Consider the following 13,720-nt stretch of genomic DNA (forward strand, 5'->3'; position numbering starts at 1 on the left):
AAATTCACCAAACTTATTGTGGGAAGCTTGTGGAAGGCTATCCAAAACATTTGACCCAAGTTAAAATTTAAAGGCAATGCTACCAATTACTAATTGAGTGTATGTAAACTTCTGATCCACTGGGAATGTGATGAAAGAAATAAATAAAAGCTGAAATAAATCATTCTTTACAATTATTCTGACCTTTCACATTCTTAAAATAAAGTGGTGATCCTAACTGACCTAAGACAGGGAATTTTTACTAAGATGAAATGTCAGGAATAATGAAAAACAGTTAAAAAATATTTGGCTTAGGCGTTTGTAAACTTCAAAATGTACACTTTTACATTTAAAATAAAGTTATCAGCAAACTTTAGGTGGCCAAATAAAATCAGCCACGGGTCGCCAGTTGATGACCCCTGTAGTGGAATAGGCTTACCAATGGACTTTCACAACATGAATGAATACTGTTAATAAAACTATGGTTTGCGTTACATTTTTATTCAAATAATGAGCATACTGAAAGCATAACATGAAAGTATGCAGCCGCTACAAAAAAAAAGATTTACAATACTTCTTACAGTCATACTTTTGCATAGAATAACTTTTTTTAAACGATACACGTGGAGCAGTCTGACAAGTCTCGATGAGAAGGATGGGATAGGTTATATCTCTCCAAGTGCTCACTTAGGCTTTCAGGCATTAAACATTATAAAACACTGTATGAAAACTATTCAATACAAACATTGATGTAATAATAATAATAATAATAATCTTAGCAATAAAACATGAACAAATGATACTGAAGGACATTTGTACAGGTGACAAAACATGCAGAACTGAGCTGACATTGACAGTGATACTGAAGGACATTTGTACAGGTGACAAAACATGCAGAACTGAGCTGACATTGACAGTGGGACCTGAACACAACAGTGTGTTCCAGTATGCTGCTATCCATCATGACTAGAGAGAACACACTGCTGAGACAGGCCCATTTTGGTTAAGGGGCAAAGGAGGATTCATCACTGCACATGATTTCTTTATACATCCTGGGTCTACTTTGCCCAACTGACCGTTTCAGAGTGACACTTTAAAGCCACAGGCTGATTTTTTTTTCTTGAGTGTCTGGTTGGGGGGCCTGAACTTACTTACAAATAATGTTTAGACTGCAAGTTGACCGCAAGAAGCTCAAACAGATATAATATTTGACTAAAACATAATTTAAAACCTTACATTTGTATACGATCACAGGTCTCTATTATGCGTGAGAATACTTGGGAACAGATATGTGAAATGTTTATCAATTGGTGCTGATTTCATGCTGTTTTTACAGTCTTATGTCCAACAACAAAAATTATAATAATAACAAATAAAAAAATACTTGGGGGGCCAAAATAACCGCCAGTTGGGGAACCCTGCTGTAACGTAAAACAGTCAAACTGAAGCAGTCACTTAGTGCAAGCATTTTACTGTTACTATTGCTCTGCAGTGCAGTAGGAGGTTGGCATCAGGTGTTACAGTGTATGCACTACATATAATCCTGGGATGAAGTGCTGTGATTGCAATGAATCATTTCTCACCTAAGGCCTTGACATAAGGCAGGGATTCCCAAACTCGGTCCTCGGTCCTGGGCCCGTTTCGGTTTTTGCCCTAGCACTACACAGCGGATTCAAATAATCAAATGGTTATTTGAATTAGCTGCGTCGTGCTCGGGTAAAAAAAAAAAAACGTGCACCCGGGGGGGGGCCTAGGACAGAGTTTGGGAGTTTGGAAATCCCTGACATAAGGCACCAAAGCCCGAATCCACACTGAATTGTTATAATACCCTTACCTCTCCCCATGAACATCTAACCAGTGCCATCAAACGCACTGAAATGTGAAAACATGACAAAAACCAACCTGGCCAATTTGCTAGAAAACCCATTTAATCCCTGTCACTTAATTTATCCCTCCTCGTAAAGTGGATCAGGAGGCACTTGCTCACTTCTTCTCCTACACTACTCACACTGACTCACTCTATACACTCTCCAACAACACAATCAAAGTGGGGAGATCTTTCCCTCTGCCTGGATTAGTTCCAATATGGGAAGGAAGCATAATAATGACTATGAGACGAGGGACGGTATTCCTAAAGGGTCTGAGAATAGAAGTGCTGATCTAGGATCCTTTATTCCTTTTTAGACCATAATTAAAAGTGATCATATGGACAGGAGGGGCTTGATTATAGATCAGCACTCCTACTCTATGATGCTTTGTGAATACAGGCCCAGAACACTGATGTTAAATGTAATGACACTTTCTTGGAATTTATACCAAACTCAAAATGTGGGACATAGCCTACTACATACAAATAAGAATGTTTCTGTTGTACCAAATACTAAAAATTAAACTGAGTTGTTTTGTCTTCCCCAATGGACAATGTCCAATAAATAAGACCACTTAAAAACTTTTCCCCCTTAGCACCAGAACAAGATTAACATTCTGTAGAGGTGGTTTCCTGCAGTGCGGGTTGGATTGAATTCCAGCCCAGTTTAAAAAAAGGCAGAAACCCATAACGACCGCCCCAAGTGGGTTCCCAGTACCATATACATACACTTTTCTACACAATTAAATGTTTTAATGGAAAATAAATAAGCAATATATATTATTTAACCCCAGAATAAAGCAAAGCTATGAATTATTAGTACATGTATTGAATTGTTATTTGTATATTGTCTCGGTAAGAAAGTATGTGTGTATTCTATACACAATACACTTTTAAGAAATAAGGCACGAGGGGATGGGGTGTATGGCCAATATACCATGGCTAATAGCTGTTCTTAGCTACGACGCAATGCGGAGTGCCTGGATACAGCCCTTAGCCGTTGTATATTGGCCATATACCACAAACCCCAAATGTGCCTTATTGCTATTATAAACTGACTACCAACGTAATTAGAGCAGTAAAAATAAATGTTCTCATACCCGTGATATACGGTCTGATATACCACGGCTGTCAGCCAATCAGCACTTCAGGGCTCGGACCACCCAGTTTATAAATATCTATATCCCTGATAGCTTTGGACTATATATTGATTAGCATGTCTAATGCGTAATACTATCTTAGAAACACTGTACACCCATGCAGATTGTAAGGTACACAGTCAAGGACCTTTTTCGATAAAATTAATACCAGCTCGGAACAGTATTGAAATCCACTCTCCATGAGCTAGAAGACCGTTTTGATAGTCTATGGAAAGGTCTCACCTATCTGAAATGAAAAGCTAAAGCCTACAAAATATCTTGGAGATGCAGAGTCTCACGTCTAGAATGTGCAATCGCAAAATGCCAATCGTGTTCACTGAAGCTCGATGCAAGCTTCTCTCTTCCCCGACAAGGCCGCGGGGGTGTCCTCAACACCAAACAAACGCCAAACAATGCTGTAACAGATGTAGAGTGGGACAGATGAGCCCTAGTTATGGTGGAAGGAGTCACTCTCCCGCTGAAACAAGTGCATGCAAGAAAACACCCATTGTACCTAAAGAAGGCTTCTCGCACCCATTAGATTTCCTATTGAAATGTAGACACAGTAGTCCAGAGTGGCGATGCAGCTGGTGACACTGCAGTACTAGTTATTTATCCTTTGTCCAAAATGGTTCCATCAGAGTTGACCAATTACAGTGGCAGCAGAAGGGATGCAACCAATCAGAATTTTCGATTCTGGTTAATTCCCCTCCCATTGGTCTCAGTTAGCTTTTCCGGGTGCTTGAGTAAGACCCATGGTTATGACTTGAAAATCCTCCAACAGGGTTGGATCAGGAAGACAGATAATGAATAGTTCAGCATGTGAGGCCAAGCATCAGAACAGAGAGTTGTTCAAACCAGAGTCCAGCTAAATTAATCCAACCCTTCTGGGTTGTAGAGATGGAAGCATGGACACACTGCACACAGTCACACACTGCTCACTTACTCACTCACACACACATATGCGGGATAGGTAAATGGATAGGTGTGTGGGGTTGTTCAGTGGTCTCCATCCTCCCAGGCACAGTCGTTCTTCTGCTTGGCCAGCTTCCTGACCACTCTCTCCAGCTCCTTACGAGACTTCTGCTCATCCTCCAGACATTGCTTGATCCACTTACTCTCCTGGCGAGACACATACACAAATATCCATTGAAACTCAGCAAAGACGTGAGAACACACCTACAAGCAGAAACCCACAATCACAAAACATGTACCTGCAGATAGACAAGCACGCACCCACATAAACCACAACACCGACACTCCTGAACAAAACGGCTTGTCAGACTTTAAATGTGTCAGAGTGAGTTTTAGATCAACAGTTATTTTACCTTCTTTAATTCATGGACCTCATCCTTTAAAGCGTACACCGCATCAACCAGACTCCTGCAAGTCAAGAAACAAAAGGTTATCAGAAAAGCCGGACAATAGCATATTGTTGTCATGTTACAATATGTATAATATGATAAAGGCTTTGGAATGAGTGGTCGAAGTAGTTGAACATAACAATTTCACAAATATTAAAGTCCCAATTTTACGCTTTTCAATGTTGACCCCAATTTCTTGCTATTCAACGTTCAAGACAAAACCCCTGTTTTGCCAACGCTTCAAGGTCATCATGTAAAGACATGAACTGATAAATAAAATACTAGTGTCCTACAGTATCCGTGAAAAAGCTTCGGATTAGACGTGTTGAAACGTCCGGCTGAACGATAACTAACTGCAGATGCATGTGTATACACAGTAATGTAATGGCCTAATGAAAGTCTATTCTCCTGAGTGATGGCAGTCTTACTTCTCCTCTATGATGGTCTGACCGTTGTTCTTCATCTCTTCCACCATCATCTTCTCTTCCTCCGGCAGCAGGACCTGAGGGACAGAATCTTTCCTCACCGCTGCAGATACACACAATAACACACACGCGAGTAAGCCTTTGTTATTGCCGTGTCTATCTATGGGCCATTAAAAGGTGTGGTACACACACACATCTTGGACGTGTTGAAGAAAACAATTTGTCTATATAACACACACACACACACACACATTTATTACGCAAGCCTACCAAACTAGCTAAATGCCTTTTATGCTCGCTTCGAGGCAAGTTACTGAAACACTGAAGCATGCATGAGTGCACCAGCTGTTCTGGACGACTGTGTGATCATGCTCTACGTAGCCGATGTGAGCAAGACCTTTAAACAGGTCAACATTCACAAGGCCGCGAGGCCAGACGGATTACCAGGATGTGTAATCAGAGCATGCGCAGACCAACTGGGAAGTGTCTTCACTGACGTTTTCAACCTCTCCCTGACAGAGTCTGTAATACCTACATGTTTCAAGCAGACCTCCATAGTCCATGTGCCCAAGAAAGCGAAGGTAACCTGCCTAAATGACTAACGCCATATAGCACTCACGTCGGTAGTCATGAAGTGCTTTGAAAGGCTGGTTATGGCTCACATTAACACCATCATTCCGGAAACCCTGGACCCACTCCAATTCACATACCACCCCAACAGATCCACAGATGAAGCAATTTAAATCGCACTCCACACTGGCCTTTCCCACCTGGACAAAAGGAACACCAGGGTTGAAGAGTAACTGATTACACAATCTGTAATCTGTTACATGTAAGGGATTACAAAAAAAAAAAAAAACAGAAACCGTTACATTACCAGAAAAAAAGTTGTAATCAGATTAGATACTTTTGAAAAACTAGATTACTTTGAGGATTACTTTTAAATTCAGAAAGGATGTTTGAAAAAAAAAAATTTGACACTTCTCTGTTTTCTCAATTATATTAAAATCCTGTCTCAGCCTCCAGTATTTATGCTGCAGTAGTTTATGTGTCGGGGGGCTAGGGTCAGTTTGTTATATCTGGAGTACTTCTCCTGTCCTATTCAGTGTCCTGTGTGAATCTAAGTGTGCGCTCTCTAATTCTCTCCTTCTCTCTTTCTTTCTCTCTCTCGGAGGACCTGAGCCCTAGGACCATGCCCCAGGACTACCTGACATGATGACTCCTTGCTGTCCCCAGTCCACCTGGCCGTGCTGCTGCTCCAGTTTCAACTGTTCTGCCTTATTATTATTCGACCATGCTGGTCATTTATGAACATTTGAACATCGTGGCCATGTTCTGTTATAATCTCCACCCGGCACAGCCAGAAGAGGACTGGCCACCCCACATAGCCTGGTTCCTCTAGGTTTCTTCCTAGGTTTTGGCCTTTCTAGGGAGTTTTTCCTAGCCACCGTGCTTCTACACCTGCATTGCTTGCTGTTTGGGGTTTTAGGCTGGGTTTCTGTACAGCACTTTGAGATATCAGCTGATGTACGAAGGGCTATATAAATAATTTGATTTGATTTGATATCAACATTGAAAAAAGGCGCAAGTTTAAGTTTGTTGCACCTGAGCGTGTCTGACCACAAGTCAGAGACCACTATGATGACACACCAAATGTGTTTGATAGATCGAACTCCTTATCGTTTTACCTCAGCATAACCCAAAAACTTTGGGTAATCTATATTTCCATATTTCCAAGTTCTATTCATGAAGATCAAGGGGTATAACATTTATTGGAATGACTGGAATTCTGATAGATCTTTACATTAAAAATCAAAGTCTAACTTAATCGTATTACTATATGTAGTAGAAGGCGAAGGGTTAGAAGAAGCCTACATAACCAACCCATAAAGTAAAATTTAACATCCATATCAAATCAAATTTATTTATATAGCCCTTCGTACATCAGCTGATATCTCAAAGTGCTGTACAGAAACCCAGCCTAAAACCCCAAACAGCAAGCAATGCAGGTATAGAAGCACATATATGGCCAGCTATGTAAACTTTAACATTGTTTTATCCTGCAATAGATGTTGTTCAATTGGTAACATACATTGTCTTCTAATGCCTCAAGGGGAAAGTAAAGTAACTGAACGTAATCAGATTACGTTACTGAGTTCGGGTAATCCAAAAGTTACGTTACTGATTACAATTTTGGACAGGTAACTAGTAACGGATTACATTTAGAAAGTAACCTACCTAAACCTGAGGAACACCTATGTGAGAATGCTGTTCATTGACTACAGCTCAGTGTCCAACACCATAGTTCCCACAAAGCTCATCACTAAACTAAGGACGCTGGGACTAAACACCTCCCTCTGCAACTGGATCCTGAACTTCCATGATGGGCCGCCCCCCAGGTGACAAGGGTAGGCAACAACACATCTGCCACGCTGATCTTTAACACAGGGGCCACTTAGGGGTGCGTGCTTAGTCCCCGCCTGTACATCTATGACTGCGTGGCCAAGCACGACTCCAACACCATCATTAAGTTTGCTGACGACAGTGGTAGGCCTGATCACCGACAACGATGAAACAGCCTATAGGGAAGAGGTCAGAGACCTGGCAGTGTGGTACCAGGACAACAACCTCTCCCTCAACATGAGCAAGACAAAGGAGCTGATCGTGAAACACAGGAAAAGGAGGGCCAAACACACGCCCATTCACGTCGACGGGGCTGTAGTGGAGCAGGTCCTGTAGTGGAGCAGGTCCTTGGTGTCCATATCACCAACAAACTATCACGGTCCAAACACATCAAGACAGTCGTGAAGAGGGCCCGACAACGCCTTTTCTCCCTCAAGAGGTGATTTGGCATGGGTCCCCAGATCCTCAAAAAATGATACAGCTGCACCATCGAGAGCATTCTGACCGGTTGTATCACCGCCTGGTATGGCAACTGCTCGGCATCCAACCGTAAGGTGCTAGAGGGTAGTTCAAACGGCCCAATACATCACTGGGGCCAATCTTCCTACCATCCAGGACCTATAAACTATTGTCAAAAACTCCAGTCACCCAGGTCATAGACTTCTCTGCTACTTTACGGCAAGCGGTACCAGAGCACCAAGTCTATGTCCAAAATGCTCCTTAACAGCTTCTACCCCCAAGCTATAATACTGCTGAACAATTAATCAAATGGACCCCCAGACTATTTACATTAACGCGCCATTTGTTTTTACACAGCTGCTGCTCGCTGTTTATTATCTATGCATAGTCACGTTACCCCCTTACCTACATGTACAAATTACCTCGACTAACCTGTACCCCCAACACGTCGACTCGGTACCAAATACATTTAAATTCAGTTTAACAAATCCTGACATTTAATCGAAGTAAAAATTCCCCGTCTTAGGTCAGTTAGGATGATCACTTCATTTTAAGAATGTGAAATGTCAGAATAACAGTAGAGAGAATGATTTAATTCAGCTTTTATTTATTTCATGACATTCCCAGTGGATCAGAAGTTTACATACACTCAATTAGTAATTGGTAGCATTGTCTTCAAATTGTTTAACTTGGGTCAAATGTTTTGGGTAGCCTTCCACAAGAAGAATTTTGGCCCATTCCTCCTGACAGAGCTGGTGTAACTGTGTCAGGTTTGTTGGCCTCCTGGCTCACACAAGCTTTTTAAGTTCTGCCCACAAAATTTCTTTAGGATTGAGGTCAGGGAATTGTGATGGCCACTTCAATACCTTGACTTTGTCCATAAGCCATTTTGCCACAACTTTGGAAGTATGCTTGGGGTCATTGTCCATTTGGAAGACCCATTTGCGACCAAGCTTTAACTTACTGACTGATGTCTAGAGATGTTGCTACAATATATCCACATACATTTCCTACCTCATGATGACATCTATTTTGTGATGTGCACCAGTCCCTCCTGCAGCAAAGCACTCCGACCTAATGATGCTGCCACCCCTGTGCTTCATGGTTGGGATGGTGTTCTTTGGCTTGCAAGCCTCCCCCTTTTTCCTCCAAACATAACAATGGTCATTATGGCCAAACAGTTCTATTTGTTTCATCAGACCAGAGGACATTTCTACAAAAAGTACAATCTTTGTCCCCATGTGCAGTTTCAAACCATAGTCTGGCTTTTTTATTGCGGATTTGGAGCAGTGGCTTCTTCCTTGCTGAGCGGCCTTTCAGGTTATGTCGATATAGGACTCGTTTTACTGTGGATATAGATACTGTTGTTCTGGGATTGATTTGCACTTTTCGCACCAAAGTACGTTCATCTCTTGGAGACCGAATGAGTCTCCTTCCGGAGCGGTATGACAGCTCCATGGTCCCATGGTGTCCCATGGCCTTCATCCTTGGGAGCAATTTCCAAACGCCTGAACCAGACTTGTGGAGGTCTACAATTATTTTGGCTGATTTCTTTTGATTTTCCCATGATGTCAAGCAAAGAGGCACTGAGTTTGAAGGTAGGCCTTGAAATACATCTGCAGGTACACCTCCAATTGACTCAAATGATGTCAATTAGCCTATCAGAAGCTTCTAAAGCCATGACATCATTTTCTGGAATTTTCCAAGCTGTATAAAAGGCAGTCAACTTAGTGCATTTAAACTTCTGACCCACTGGAATTGTGATTCAGTGAATTATAAGTGAAATAATCTGTCTGTTAACAAATGTTAGAAAAATGACTTGTGTCACGCACAAAGTAGATGTCCTAACAGACTTTCCAAAACTATAGTTTGTTAACAAGAAATTTGTGGAGTGGTTGAAAAACGAGTTTTAATGACTCCAACCGAAGTGTATGTAATCTTCCAACTTCAACTATACATTTTTTTGATTGACAGGTTGAAAACAGACAATCACACATACAAACGCGGTGGCGTGTGCGCACACACACACACACACACACACACACACACACACACAATCCTTCGCCTCACCCGTGTTGTTCTGATGCAGGCTGGCCCCTGTGCAGTAGGACTCGATCACCTTCAGAATCTGTGCATCCTCCTCCAGAGCAGCTGTACCTGTCAATCAAAGGCACGCAGGGGAAAAACAATGGGTCAGGCGGCTTCTGATCCACAACAACTAACTTTATATTCAAACCTTCAACATTCCACTGACAGTCAGGTCCAACAGATTTAGCTGCAGCATCACTATGGGTTTATGCTACCGATGGTCCATTTCCCTCTCATCGTTCCATGCAATTTAAAGTAACAGTCCAGTGTTTCCAGATGTCTATGAAATATGACCTTTATTTCATTATAACATGAGCAAAATAGTTTTCCTTCCAAGAAATGGCAATTAAGAATATTATAAAGCAGCTTTTCTGTGTTGGAACGGTGTGGGCGTACCCCAACAACAGTTTTGTTAATGCCGGTCATAAAAAATATATTAATGACAACAAGTAAACAGCTGATTGGCCAGCTCAGCCAACGAACCAATGTTACGTCATGTTAAACGAGGAAAGAGAAAGCATTTTTGAAACAGTCTGTTTGAGATACAAGGTGGTGTCCCCTCCCCCCCCCCCTCTAATTTACACTTTGGCCACAAATACGAGTATAGGACGAGTCAACAACATTATTTGGGTACGAGTTCAACTTTAAACACTAATAAGATGCAGCGGGATGTGTTTGATGAGTAACTGACTCACTCTCACCTTGAGAAGGCGCACAGACTGCGAGTTACCGTCAACCACGTGAGATACACGTTTGAGCTAATATGCAGAGAATTACATTGTGTTGATTCACAGAGCTAGAAATTGGTCATTGGTTAGGCGGCGGGTGGAATTTGTCACACAGAGTGTGAATCTGTGCTTTCCTTGGTGGCAACACATTTGGACACTAGGAAATTCTACATAATAGTGTGTAATGATCAAACCTACTTTTCCGCAGGAGGAACTCATCGTCAGAAGGTTTTCGTTCCGTTTTGCGTTTCGGGAGGAACTTCTTAATGGGCCTCGGACTTTTACCGGAGTCCTGTAGGAGTCGGGGAGAAGTGTTAGCAGGGTAGAGTACACAGTGACAAACGTCGTCAAGCCAAAAAAAAACACGGTAACTGCAGGCCTACAGTAACACACATCGCCACCATGGACAAAAACAAACAAGGTCGACAAAGTCTTACAAAGTCTTGCATAAGCATGAGACGGTAATAACCAAAGAAACCTGGGTCATGTTCAGTAGGACACGCAACATGAAAAGAAAATTGTTGTTTCTTATTGAACAGGTCTAAGTAGTCACTCCCTCTCTGTCAGGTTTCTTCCCTTTGGTGGCTAATGAACATGACCCTGGTATCATTTTAAACAGTTTACTTTAAAATAAACTAAATTGTCTTCTGAGTCATAAATTATGTGATTTCCAGCACACACGTCACACACTTGGAGCAAACTGTGTGGCCTATGATGTCATCATGTCAGCTAAAATGGATATCCTTCACCATTCATGAGCCAAAGATGAAGATCCTAATTGAAACAATGAATAATTCAATGTCATCCTTTCATTTGTATTCTATTTGTAAATGATTCTATTTTAAAACCTGGAAAGGGAATGAGTGTTTCTGCACCAAATTCCACTTGTACAAGTATGGCTTTCTGTTATCTAGAAATCGGGCTTTGTTGTTACCTAGAAAACAGATAGAGATCTCAGGTAGACCGTCTGCCAGAGGTTTTGGGTGACTACGGGGGATAAAAGACAGACAAGGCAGCAGAGAACACAGGAAACCGACAGCTTACAGCAGAGGAAAACAGAGCAATGGGTTGCCACTTCAGCACAAGGGCGCACACAAGCACACACACACATATCCACACAGTAAGAGAGAGATAGATCTAGCCTTACCTTCAATATATAAGACATTCTCTATAGAAGCCAGTTTGGAGAGAGAGAGAGAGAGAGAGAATTTTCTTTGAGAATTTTGATAGAAGTAGATTAACAGTGAACATTTCAGTGCCCCCCCCCCCCCCATCCTGTAGTGTGAAGAAAACAGTGATGAAAATATAACATGGTAGGGGAGAGAGTTAAAGGGGGAGATGGATGCATTATACAAAAGGGTAGAGAAGGAGTCCCAGTTATTAGCTGCTTTAACTCTGGTGGCAGAGAGAATGGTGCGTAATTCTCAGTGATGAACTACCACACATAACCCATTTTTGGTTATTGCATGTATGTAACGTCGTTTGTCTGCTTTTTTTTAAATGGATTTCAGGACTCGCAAAACTATAGCCATTTTTAAAAAGGACTATTCTGGCAAAAAAAACAAATGGAAATGGAATGAACTAGAGAGAACATTAACACCTGATAATTCTAGCTCACCCTAATCACAATGACCACAGCTGTATCTAGTGCAGCCGACCACCAGGTCAAACACAAGTCTTTACCAGAACTAACGTGGTTACTTAACAGGAACTACATGGTCATCCTATAGCTTCCGGGAGCACCGTTTGCCTACTCATCTGCTAAGCGCTCTGCCCACACAAACAGAACTATATCCCAGAGGGTTTTTCCATAGTCCTATTAGAGTCAAGTTACTGTGAGACGTAAAGCAGTGTAAAGCAGTGTTCTGTACCCCAGCTCCTGAAGAAACTTAGCGCATGCAGGCGTTTGTCCTAGCCCAGCACAACATCCTGATTCAAGTAATCAACTATTCTTCCAGACCTTGATAAGAACAATCTAGAGGGTTAGTGCTGGGCTAGAGAGCTGCGCACGCTGCAGCTCTCCAGAATCAAGAGTGAAGAAACCAGAGATAGATGGACTATAAATCTGGGTTGGCCTACCTCCTTGTAGCCCAGTGCAGCAGAGGGCTTGAGGGGCGGGGCAGGACGCAGGCAGCTCAGGGACCAGGGTTTGGTGGTCTTGGGGGGCTCCAGTGGTCCCCGGTTGGCCTGGCTGGGGGTGATGAAGATGGGCAGGTGGGACTGGTGAGTGGGAGTGCCCACCATACTGAGCGGTTTCCCCCCCTCGTTCTATATCATCCATACACAGAGGTAAGCCACAGTCAGAAAGAGGGGATGTGTGAGGTTCAATGGAAGTTTAATGCAAGTGCCAGGCATGTGTGAAGTTCAGTGGTAGTTCATAGTTCAGTGCAATGCGAGTTCTAGCTACGTGTGGAGTGGTGTGCACGTTGTCACATCACTGGCCATGTCTAAAGGGAAATACACCATTTTGTTGAGTGCACATTCTCTACACACAACAGCACTTCCTGTAGCTTTGAAACAATAAATAATGCAGTGTATGAACGTGTGTGTGTGTGTGTGTGTGTCATGTCTTTACCCTGATTATGGTGCCCACAGGGCTTCCACCTTTGGTGTAGGTATTGAGATGGTCCAGCCAGTCCTGCAGTTCCTGGGGGTTACTGCAGATCACTGTGACACGATCAAACATGCTCCCTGCAACACACACACACACACACTTCAGTGGGTTGCACTTTGCTGGGAAGTTCCAGGCTAAGCTACCTAAAGTTAGGTACGGGTAACACTTTGTTAGTGAGCTGTTTCGTTAAAGCCCACAAGTCTGACATGAATCATAAACGCCCACCATGGCACAGTGTCGTGACTGGATGACAAACTGGATCATGGCGTCATGGTTACAAAACAAGTAAGCCTCAGTACAAAACCACTGGCAACTGAAAAATACGAGGTCAAATCATGACGTCAGCGATCTTCAGGTCGGAAAGTTAGAGCTCTTAGAAAAAGGCCCGAGTTCCAGAGTTGGAATTCCGAGTTGGAAGACCGTTCAAATCAAATTTTCCCCAGTCTGAGCTTGTTTATTTCAGAGTTCCCAGTTGTTTTGAACTCGGCATATATCATAGCATGTGTCAAGTGGCAAGTAAATAAGACAACTCTGATGAGTGGTTCTCCCAGCAGTCTTGTCATGTTAAATGATAGCATTACATAAACACTATGATTCATAGTTCACATAACTCACTTAGTATCGCTTCCTTTCCCCCCTCAGTGAATATCATAA

General features: G+C 42.4%; 1 protein-coding gene across 8 annotated transcripts in view; it reads right to left on the minus strand.

Annotated features, from left to right (window-relative positions):
- Positions 1–464: 464 nt before the first annotated feature.
- LOC110488746 (rho guanine nucleotide exchange factor 6) overlaps positions 465–13,720 on the minus strand; it is a 32,911-nt gene continuing 19,655 nt past the window's right edge. For 4 of the 8 annotated variants that reach the window (XM_036942891.2, XM_036942892.2, XM_036942893.2 and 1 more), the window contains 8 exons: positions 13,028–13,143; positions 12,532–12,720; positions 11,600–11,620; positions 10,651–10,744; positions 9,707–9,793; positions 4,778–4,877; positions 4,314–4,368; positions 465–4,107 (listed from right to left, as the gene is read on the minus strand). In XM_036942891.2, the coding sequence (XP_036798786.1) occupies positions 3,985–4,107; positions 4,314–4,368; positions 4,778–4,877; positions 9,707–9,793; positions 10,651–10,744; positions 11,600–11,620; positions 12,532–12,720; positions 13,028–13,143 (785 nt within the window). In that variant the 3' untranslated portion in view covers positions 465–3,984. The remainder of the gene's footprint in view (positions 4,108–4,313; positions 4,369–4,777; positions 4,878–9,706; positions 9,794–10,650; positions 10,745–11,599; positions 11,621–12,531; positions 12,721–13,027; positions 13,144–13,720) is intronic. The other 4 variants (XM_021561083.3, XM_090198331.1, XM_090198330.1 and 1 more) reach the window with 1 other exon arrangement.

This window comes from Oncorhynchus mykiss, chromosome 14, assembly GCF_057628025.1.
Source record: "Oncorhynchus mykiss isolate SJ-2025 chromosome 14, ASM5762802v1, whole genome shotgun sequence".
Taxonomy (NCBI): domain Eukaryota; kingdom Metazoa; phylum Chordata; class Actinopteri; order Salmoniformes; family Salmonidae; genus Oncorhynchus; species Oncorhynchus mykiss.